General features: G+C 62.7%; 1 protein-coding gene across 1 annotated transcript; it reads left to right on the forward strand.

Moving 5' to 3' along the window:
* Positions 1-974: 974 nt before the first annotated feature.
* On the forward strand, positions 975-8,449 carry ALDH3B2 (aldehyde dehydrogenase 3 family member B2). Its single transcript, XM_053899386.1, is given in 10 exon segments — positions 975-1,197; positions 4,499-4,661; positions 5,141-5,305; positions 5,519-5,639; positions 5,791-5,876; positions 5,996-6,077; positions 6,289-6,675; positions 7,077-7,243; positions 7,822-7,921; positions 8,194-8,449. Coding segments are annotated over 10 exon segments (1,515 nt in total). The 5' UTR covers positions 975-1,138; the 3' UTR covers positions 8,379-8,449.
* Positions 8,450-10,695: the final 2,246 nt, after the last annotated feature.

A 10,695-nucleotide genomic window follows, 5' to 3' on the forward strand; every position in this document is an offset into this window, starting at 1 on the left:
AAGGTGTCTTACGAAGGTTTTATCTTACGTTTTGCCAACTGCTGTTGGGGTGGAGCGTTTTGTTATTCGCTTATGAGCTGTTCAGCCTTCATGGTTCAGGTTTGCTTGCTTTTGTTTTGTTTTATTTTAACAGCTTCATTAAGATACAATTCACCCACCCGAAGGCATGAGCCAATGGTTTGGGGTCAGTGGGCGTCCTCAGCTGCCACGCTCCCCCTCCGCTCTACAGTGAGGCTCGCCAGTCACAGGTCCCCTTCCCGGGGTCATAACAGCACTGACATCCGAGGCTCGGGCCCAGACTCGGGCCTGGGGTTTGTGGCAGGCTGTGGCTCCTGCTTGGCTGACTCCAATCAGAGCCAGGGGATGATCTCAGGGCACACGGTGGGTTCTCACACGCTCTGCCTGGAACCGCTCTCCGCAGCCCTCCGCCGTGGGTGGTCTTGGTCTAATCTTCCCGTGTGATCCTCTCAAGGACCATGACAAGCACTCTTGCGACCTGGAGAGGCTCAGAGAGGTTAAGTAACTTACCCAGGGTCCCACAGTGAATAAGAGAGTAAGTGAACAAAAGAACGAGGTAACCACCCGCAGCTCTACAGGTGTCCCTCTCACCCCCAGTCCAGGCTCTCTCTGCTCACAGCCCCTTCCTCTGCCCTGAGGATGCCAGTCAGACACATTAGGAGAGGGGAAATAAAGGGGCTCAATGGCATGAGGTTGGGGTGTGTGTGCAGGGACCTGGGTGGGCCATAAAACCCTGCTGGCTGAGGGCTTCCTGGAGGAGGCAGCATTTCCCACCAGGGTCCCACTGATCTTTTCATCCTAAAGCCCCCCTGGGAGATTTGTCTCCTTCTCACCAACTCCCTGCCAGCCCCTGCCAGCACACTCAGAGTGGCCCGGAGTTGCCAGACCTGTTCTCTAAACAAATGCAGCCAACTCCCAGCCCAGCCTGGGGAGGGGTGTAGGTCTATGAATTAAGAGGCAGCTTCTGCTAGGTCTCCCCCACAGCCGCTCCACTGCAGGGCTTGGGCACAGGAGTCTGGTAGAAGCCGACAGGCTGCTGGGTCTCCTGGGAGGATTGGCAGACGGCAGAAGCAGGGGTGAGACCGGGCCGAGGAGCAGAATCAGCACACCTGGAGGCAGAATGTCAGGCAAAGAGGGCAAAGGTGCAGCGAAGGATCCAGGGTCGGAGCCCACACTGGGGTACGTGGGGCCCTGCGGTCGGGAGCCCGCAGCGCGAGGGAGTGAAATGTGGGGCCGCAGGGCCAGGGGTCGGGAGCGGGCTCAGCTCAGGCAGGTGTCACTGCCCTGCTCCGGCTGTGCCTTCTGACTGGATCTCACTCCCCCCCCCCCCCCAGCCCCTCCGGGACAGGCAGGCTCCCGGGAACACCCTCGGAGGGGCCTGTGCTGGTCTGGCCCCGGGGGTGGGGCGGGGGTGGGGGGACAGATCCCATCCTTCCCGGAGGAGCTCCCAGGCTGGGGGAGGAGGCAGCATGTGGACAGACTGGGACCAGCCAGGTGTCACCGGGGCTGGGATGGGGATGGCTGGGGAGTCGGGAGACGAAAAGGGGGGAGCTCCTTGGGAGGCAAGGCCAGAGCTGTCTTTGATATAGGGTTGTAAAAGCGACACTTACTGGCATTTCTTTCTGCTTCTGGAAGTATCGCAAGCTGACTACGGAACATCTGCGAGAGGCGGAGAGATGCTAGGAAGTCAATAAAAAAGCCCAGGGTGCACCTTGGTGCAGGGTCTCGGTGCCGGTGGGGTGAGGGGCTAGGGCCACACAGACTGGGACCGAAGCCGCCACACAGCAGCCTCGAGGAGGGCAAATCGGGTCGCCTCTCGGAGCCCCGGTTTCCTCATCCTTCCAACGGGGCAGTAACGAAACCCGCGAGGCTCAAAAGAGACGTCGCACACCAAGCACTCAGCTCCGGGGCACCGGCTGTGTTCCCCATGTAGCCTGTGTTCTGTGACGTGCCCACTGGCCGCGGGATAAATTGCAGGGCCCTGCCCAGCTGTGTCTTGTTTCTCAAACCCCGGGCACACGCGCGTCCCTCGGCCCAGAACGCGTGCCCCCCGAGAGCCTCCGCCCCTGCCCCTTCCCCGCGGCAGCTGGCTCCCGCTGGTGGGGTCTGTCGGGGTCTGTCGCCGGCCTCTTGGAGCCTGTGGCACACCCTTGCACGCTGGGGAATTGCTTTCAGTGTCACCGTTCTGTGATTTTTTTTAATGTTCATTTTTGAGAGAGAGAGAGAGAGAGAGAGAGAGACGGAGAGCGCGAGCAAGGGAGGGGCAGAGAGAGAAGGGGAGACCCAGAACCCGAAGCAGGCTCCAGGCTCCGAGCTGTCAGCACAGAGCCCGATGCGGGTGTTCGAACTCACAAACCGTGAGAGCAAGATCTGGGCCACCGACTGGGGCCACCCAGGCGCCCCTGCTCTTCTGTGTTTAGACTGTGAGGTCCCGAAGGGCCGACAGTCACCTACATGGCCCGGGCCCGGCCAAAGCCTCCCTGACAAGCAGCCGGGAGTTTCTTGTCAGCCACCCCTGAGGCCTTGCTCCCTTGCAGCAGGGAAGGCACGGCAGGGAGGCACCTTGGATGAGAAGCAGGAACCAGTTGGTCAGCTCCAGCCCCACCCCTGGCCTTGCTGCTGACCTCACCCCCCACCCAGCTGTCTGTTTCCTCACTTACTGGGCAACAGTGGGGATGGGGCTGGGGATCTGGCCACCCATAAGCTGAGTCTGAGATTGTCCCCAGGCACCCCAGGTGTGCACAATGGGGACACAGACAATGACGGCTGAGAAAGGCAGGGAGCCCCTGCCCTGCCTGCCTCACCTGGAAAAGGTATGATGGGCTGGGGCCAGGATCTCGGGATGGACGTCAGGACACCCAGGTGCCATAACTCGTCCCAGACTCCTCCGCTCTGGGCCTCGATTCAGGGCTGAGGCTTTTGACCCTAGAGAGGTACTAGGGAGCCATGGACAAAGTTAGAGCAGGGCTGATAGGACCAGGAGCTGTTTGAACCCCAGGCAGGGAAAGCTGGGTGAGGGAGGGTGATGCCTCAGGCCTCGCTCCTCCGGGAAGTGCTCAGAAGGAAATGGGGCTCTGCTGTCTGGGGCAGCGGTCTAGGTGGGACACAGTCCCCCCACCACCGGGCCTGGCTGTGGGAGGGCATGACCGGGGCCCCCTTCTGGCCCGTGACAAGAACAAGTCTTTACTGAGCAATTACTGTGGACTGTATCCTCTGGACCCTGTGGTCCGGAGCCCCTGTCCCCACGGAAGGGAGTGGCCAGTGCCGGGAGTGACGGCCTCACCGCCAGGGGGAGGGAGGCATCTGCAGACCGCCTGGGAGTATGTGCAGCATCTGTTCCCGTCGCCCCGAATTCCCCCGCTGGGACAACCCACAGAGCTGGGCAGTAGCTGCTTTCCTTGTGTTATGGCTTCCGAGAATAGTAACCACGGCCGCCGACGGGCGCTGAGGGCTGCACGGCCAGGCCTGTGCTGTGTGCTCCACAGAGGCGGGCTGTTCCCGCTTCCCAGATGAGGAGACTGAGGCTCGGAGAGAAGGAGTGACCGGCCTGAGGCCCTGGGAGTGGTGGAGGCACGGACGGGGCCGCCGGCCTGCAGGTGCCCAGGGGAGAGGCTGAGCCCCATCTCCTCCACGGCCGACGCGCTGAGGTCCTGGGCTCCGGCCTGCGAGATGCGGCTGAGGACAGAGGACAGCCCAAGACCACACGGACAGACAGACAGACACACAGACGTACACACAGACACACACAGGCACACAGAGAGACAGAAATATGCACACGGACAGACAGACACAGAAAGACATGGAGGCACACAGGTAGCCTCTGGGTTGGGGTGCTCAGAACCCCCCTTTGCTCTAGGTCTAGGGAATGCACCCCCTCTGCTGCGCCCCTGCTCCCTGGCCCCCCGCAACCCCCCCACCCTCAGCCCTGCGGGGGTTCCCTTGGGCGGTCTGGCTACGGCCCAGAAGGATTCGAGGCCCCAGGCTGTCTCAGCTCTGCCAACCTGGCCCTCCGCCTCTGCCTTTCCGAGCATGCTCGCCCACCAGAATGTTCCTCTGCTCCTTGCGCCGAGACCCTCCTTCCAGGACCACCTCGCCAGAGCAGACACGGGGCCCTCCTTCCGCTGCGGGCACCTGTGGATGGCACGCCCGGCCTCGCTTTCCCCGTGAGCCACTGCAAGCATTCTGTTAAGAACCCTCAGAGTCCCTGCTTTAGGCCCAGAGGGGGCCCTCCGTGTCATCCGTTGAATCCCTGCTTCTCAGTTTTGCTTGCGGCCCGGTGCCATGGCTGGAGGGGACCCAGGCGCGAGCGTGGGTGGGGCACACACATTGGAGGCGCGAGGGGGCAGCCCGGGCCCTCTGGGGCTACACGTGTGTGCCTGCGGGAGTGTCCTGAGCCCTGGTGGCTGCGGCCAGGGCCGGGGGCGGGGGGACTGGCCGTGAGGGTGGGGGAGCCCCGGCCCACGCCGCCCCCTCCCTGCAGGATGGACCCCTTCGCGGACACGCTGAGGCGGCTGCGGGAGGCCTTCAGCGCAGGGCGGACGCGGCCGGCCGAGTTCCGGGCGGCGCAGCTCAGGGGCCTGGGCCGCTTCCTGCAGGAACACAAGCAGCTCCTGCACGAGGCGCTGGCACAGGACCTGCACAAGGTGAGGGGGGGCGGGGCAGGGGTGAGGGGGCAGGGCCGGGGGAGCAGGGATGGGGGGGCAAGGATGGGAAGGGGAGGTGGGGCCGGGGGAGCAGGGACGGGGGGCAAGGATGGGAAGGGGGGGCGGGGCTGAGGGGCAAGGATGGGAAGGGGGGGCGGGGCCGGGGGGGGGGGCAAGGCTGGCTGTGCCCCCCACTCGTTCCTGTTTGTTGCACAGACCCTTCCCAGGGGTGCAGTGTGGGATAGGTGCTCTATGACATTAACTCACCCAAACCTGTGGGGCGTGGTCCCCATGGGGAAACTGAGGTGCATGGGGGTGAAGACACCTGCCCAAACTCCCACACCCGGGAAGCGGCAGAGCGGGAGCTGGAGCCCGGGCCACCTGTCCTGGGGTCCACACTGCTCACCGCTCACCGTGCCGTTCCTCGGGAACTATCTCCACATCCCGGGGTGAGGATTCCTGGGGACCCCACACCCCAGATCCCCTCCCCGCCCTGCCCCAGGCCCGATCCCTGAGTTCCACCTCCACGGCAGGCAGCTTTCGAGGCAGACATATCCGAGCTCATCATGTGCCAGAACGAGGTCGACCTCGCGCTCAAGAACCTGCCCACCTGGATGAAGGACGAGCCTGTGGCCAAGAACCTGGTGAGCCAGCTGGCCCGGTCGGGGGCAGTGCCCGGAGGCAGTTCCAGCACAGGCCTCTCCCCCACCCTCGTCCCACGGCGAGCCACTGATGCCCTCGGGACCTCTGTGTCTTCATGAGGACTCCGTTGACAGGCACCTCGGGGACACTGGGGGTGGCTTTGGGGTGCCTCCCCCCCGCAGCGCCTCACTATGCCCCCCACCCCTGCACTCCAGCTCACGCAGATGGGCTCTGCCTTCATCCGGAAGGAGCCCTTCGGCCTGGCGCTCATCATCAGCCCCTGGAACTATCCCGTGAACCTGACCCTGGTGCCCCTGGTGGGTGCCCTCGCCGCAGGTGAGGAGAGCGTCCTGAGCCCCCTCCCCACCCAGCCCAACAGCCCTTCCCTAAGAGGGCCCCCGGCCTCTGGCCTGTTCCCTGCATCTCTGCCCTGGGTGGCTGTCGGGGCCCTGGCCTCTCCCAGCGTCTTCCACCTCTGTCCCTGCAGGGAACTGTGTGGTGCTGAAGCCGTCAGAAATAAGCAAGAGCACAGAGAAGGTCCTGGCTGAGGTCCTGCCCCAGTACCTGGACCAGGTGAGGATGGCCCCCCCACATCAGCACCCGGTGGCCCACCCCCCGCCTCTGTCAGCTGGGAGGGGTCCAGCCGTCCCCAGGGCTGCAGTATCTCCTGAGCCGCCTGTCCCGCCCTACAGAGCTGCTTCGCCGTGGTGCTGGGCGGGCCCCAGGAGACAGGGCGGCTGCTGGAGCACAAGTTCGACTACATCTTCTTCACGGGTGAGGGTGGCCTCAACCAGTGTCCCGGGGGGAAGGCTGCGGAGGGAGGAGGTGGTGGCCAGGAGGGGGAGCAGCTCAGATGGCGATCAGCCCCTGGGCCTTGGAAGGTGGAATCTGGGGGCAGCGAGGCCTGGGGCACCTGCCAGCCGACAAGGTACAAATGGGCCAGGAGAGGGGGGGCCTGGACCCTCGTCAACTCCCGTGTCCCCAGGGAGCCCTCGGGTGGGCAGGATCGTCATGTCTGCCGCCGCCAAGCACCTGACGCCCGTCACGCTGGAGCTGGGGGGCAAGAACCCCTGCTACGTGGACGACGACTGTGACCCCCAGACCGTGGCCAACCGCGTGACCTGGTTCCGCTACTTCAACACCGGCCAGACCTGCGTGGCCCCCGACTACGTCCTGTGCAGCCCTGACACGCAGGAGCGGCTGCTGCCCGCCCTGCAGAGCGCCATCACCCGCTTCTACGGCGAGGACCCCCGGAGCTCCCCGAACCTGGGCCGCATCATCAGCGACAAGCACTTCCAGCGGCTCCGAGGCCTGCTGGGCTGTGGCCGCGTGGCCATTGGCGGCCAGAGCGACGAGAGCGAGCGCTACATCGGTGAGCCTGCCGTCCTGCCACGACCCCCGTGGGAAGGCCCGTCCATGATGCGGGCCCTGCCTGGGCCACGAGTCTGGGCCGTGAGTCTGGGCCGCGAGGCTCCCACCTGGGCCGCCAGTCTGGGCCGCGAGTCTGGGCCCCGAGGCTCCCACCTGGGCTGCGAGTCTGGGCCACGAGTCTGGGCCCTGAGGCTCCCACGGCTGCACTGGCCGCGCCCAGCCTGGACCCCGGCTCTGGGAAGACTGTTGGGAGACTTGGGCGCTCCGCCTCAGCCCCGGCCAGGCTGGAGAACCCCTCACGGTCCTTCCTGGGGGCCGTGGGGACACTGTCTTCCCCAGAAGGTCCCTGAGCCCTGCCCGAGGCCCCCCTCCCCAGGGCTGAGCCGCCCCCTGTGCCCGCAGCCCCCACGGTGCTGGTGGACGTGGAGGAGACGGAACCCGTGATGCAGGAGGAGATCTTCGGACCCATCCTGCCCATCGTGAACGTGAGGAGCCTGGACGAGGCCATCGACTTCATCAACCGTCGGGAGAAGCCCTTGGCCCTGTACGCCTTCTCCAACAACAAACAGGTGGGGACTCGGGTGGGGCTGGGACAAGAAAGGGGTTTAAAAAAGGTACAGACTGGTGACCTCCCCCCATCACAGCCCACCCTGGGAGGGTTAGGGCAGCACCACTTGGCCAACGGTTCCCTGCACAAGGCTCCTGGCAGGGAGGGCTTGGGCAGGGCCAAAAACCTGCCAGATGTGTGGCTGGCCAGCCGTCTGCCCTGGCCGGGTTAGCCTCCAGCTAGACGATGGGGTGTCTTTTTCTATCTGGCCTGCTCAGAGAGCCCCTTCTTCCTAAAGTGCACGAAGGCTCTGTGTGGGCAAGCAGAGGCCCCGAAGGGGGAACGGGGCAGAGCTCCGGGGGACCTGACAGGCAGAGGGACATGCCTGCCAGTGCATGGCTGGTGCTTCCTACCCTTCCTGTCGCCCCTCACGGTCACGGGCTCCCTCCATGTGGAAGGGGCTCAGAGGCTCAGAGGGGAGATGTCTCAGCAGAGGACGGGAATAAAGGGGGCTCCTCTGCTCCCAGTGGAACGGTTGAGGGCCCGAGCCCTCTTCCCGGATCACAAGCCCACCACCGGCCGCCCCCCTCCTCCCCCCAGGTAGTGAACCAGATACTGGATCGGACCAGCAGCGGGAGTTTCGGAGGCAATGAGGGCTTCACCTACCTGACTCTGACGTCCCTGCCGCTGGGGGGAGTCGGTGAGCCCTGCCCTCCTCTACCCTCCAGCCCCCACTCCCAGGGAAGCCCGGGTTGGTACTCCGATCCCCGGAAGGCCCAGTTTCGCCTTCACTCTCTTGCTCCTGGCCCCGGGTCTCTCAAGGCCTCAGTTTCCCTATCCGCACAATGGCTTTTTGAGTGGCTCAGCTTTCCCTGAGCTCCTTGCCAGCTCTGGGCTCCCACTTGGGCAGGAGACTGCTGCTGAGGCTGGGTGGGCTGCCGGCCTCAGCCCCTCCCCTCCACGCCCATGCAGGGAACAGCGGGATGGGAAGATATCACGGCAAGTTCTCCTTCGACACCTTCTCCCACCACCGCGCCTGTCTGCTCTCCCACCCCGGCCTGGAGAAGCTCAATGAAATCCGCTACCCTCCCTACACTAAAAGCAAAGAGCAGCTGGTCAGCTGGGCCTTGGGATCCCAAAGCTGCACCCTTCTGTGAACACCCTGTGCCCCTCCAGTGCCCTACCCCCACGATCCCTCTGTCCTGCCGCTGCCCAGGTGTTCAGTGAGGGGATCCTGTCCAGGAGTGCAAAGATCGTCTTCCTGGGCCTTTGTCTCAACAGACCCCCGGCTGAGCAGGACCTCTGGGCCTTTGGTCCGGCTGTTTTCAGGGCCAAAGTCCTTGCCTGTGGTCTCCTGATTCAGCTTGGCTATGCCTGGTGATGGAATTCTTGTGGTTGGAAAGGACTCCCTTGTATCAGATCTATAATTAGGCCCCCCAAATACAGAGCGATTTCTAACAGCGCCACTCACACCTGGTCTGGGGAGCTGACATAATCTGATCTTGAGCCCGGACCTGGCTAGTTGCCGAAGTCACCCTAAAGGGTGTCACTGGCAAGGACTCTGATGCGGTGGGTAGGTGGAATCAACAGGAAAGAGTACAAGGGGTGATTAGTCACGTCTGCTCTAGGCACAGGAGGGGGTGTGCACATTCCGGACATGTCTATCATCCAGCCGCAGACTCCCAGGAGGAGATCGTGGTCGGCAGAGTCTAAACCTAGCCACTCCATCCGACATATGGGGAAACTGAGGTCTAGAGACAGCAGGGGGCCGAACCGAGTTTATACAGGAAAGCAGGGCAGAGCTGAATGATGGCGGGTTTCTGGAGAAATTTGGAGGGGAGGCATCAGTAAACAGAATATATCTAGTGCATCGTGACCTGCCTCTTACTCTTCCCCAAATCCTCATCCTGGGAGTTCACTTCCAACCCCCCCCCCCCACTCTTCATGGGGCTCCTCACCCCTCAGAGCCATGGGCAGACTGGGGGTGTGGCCTCCGGTTGAGGGAAAAGGAGGAGGGTGGCCGTCTTGCACACCACGATCTCTGAAATGTGGCCCCCCGGTGACCATCCAGTCAATGAGGGCATCTATCCATGGTGTTCAGATTCTCTAGTCCCCTGATGATGGCAGCCTGGTCTGCACGGTGACGGGGGACAGCTTGGCTTAGGCCACATGCCGTGTCCACACATATTTAGAAGCCTCGCCCAGAGGAAGGGACTGATACAATCAAGTTGCTGGTCCCTCCTCGGCCGGGAGCTCCGGTGGGTGGCCCCAGCTTCTTTCGCAATTGTCTTGGGTATTGTTTAGAACACACAGGACGTGCGATTACGTCACTGACCGAGTCACTGTACTCGGAGGGCAGTCCGGCCTCCTTGGCAAGATGCCATCCTGCTGGGGCACCGGGGTGGCCCCGCTCTCTACGCACCCGATCTAGTCAGTATCTCGGGCTCGGGCTCCAGCGAGGGCATCAGCTTCCCAACTGCCCGGGGTTGTGCCATGTGAACGGAGATGAAAACCGGGGAGGGAGGAGTGCCTCAGGCTCTTGGAGGTGAATCCGAAGGTCTTTCCACATCCGCTGCCCCCACAGAGGCGTGGGCACGAGCTTCCACCCCTCAGCTTCCCCTGCTCAGAGCTGCCAGGTTAATCCCTTTAAAACAGCCCAGCTGTCGTTGCCAAGGGTTAAAGGCCACGGCTCACAATCACTGGCCGGATGACTTAGAGCTCGGCCCGCCGGTTGCTGCACTGGCCACCGTGCGAGAGGCCGTACCCGGACTACGCCAGGTGAGTATTAGAAGTCATCCCAAACCCCCAAATCCCTACAAAGGCTCACACTTCTCTCACCTTCTTAAGGGCTGCACCTTCTCAATCACGGCTTTGGGGACAGCACGAGTCTTACCAATCCCCCAAACCTCCCAACGGCGCCTGGGCTTTGGGTTTTCTGTAGATAAATCTGTCTTTTCCTTTGCAGGTGCGTCAGGAAAGTCCCTGCATCGGAGGCAGACCTTTGCTTGTTAACGTATCAGCAGTGCCTTGGGTCCGGGTCACTGATGTGGGGAAGGAGAACGGGGACAGGTCCCCAGCTACCACCCCACGACAGAGGGAGGGCGGGGCTGCACAGGTAGCTTTGGGGGAGCCCTTGACACTTTCATCGCCGTCCCTCCCACACGAAGGCAAATCGATCTTAGCTGTCAGAAACCCGTATTGTCGGTCTTTTCTTCGAATCTCCTGGCGATGAGGCACATTTGTAGGCATGCATTTTTGCCAAACCACTAGGGTAAAACAGTAACTGTCTGTAAATGACAATAGACTTGACAATGGTCAGGGTTAGAGATCTGATGACAGTTTGTTATAGCACACGGGGCAAGGGAGCCTCTCCGGCAGTCCGTATTTTGTTTTTATTTTTTTAAGTTTATTTATTTATTCTGAGAGAGAGAAAGAGAGAGAGAGAGAGAGAGATCGAGCCAGAGGGAGAGGGGC

Source organism: Panthera pardus, unplaced genomic scaffold (assembly GCF_024362965.1).
Source record: "Panthera pardus isolate Hobbes unplaced genomic scaffold, ASM2436296v1 HiC_scaffold_12, whole genome shotgun sequence".
In the NCBI taxonomy this organism is placed as follows: Eukaryota; Metazoa; Chordata; class Mammalia; order Carnivora; family Felidae; genus Panthera; species Panthera pardus.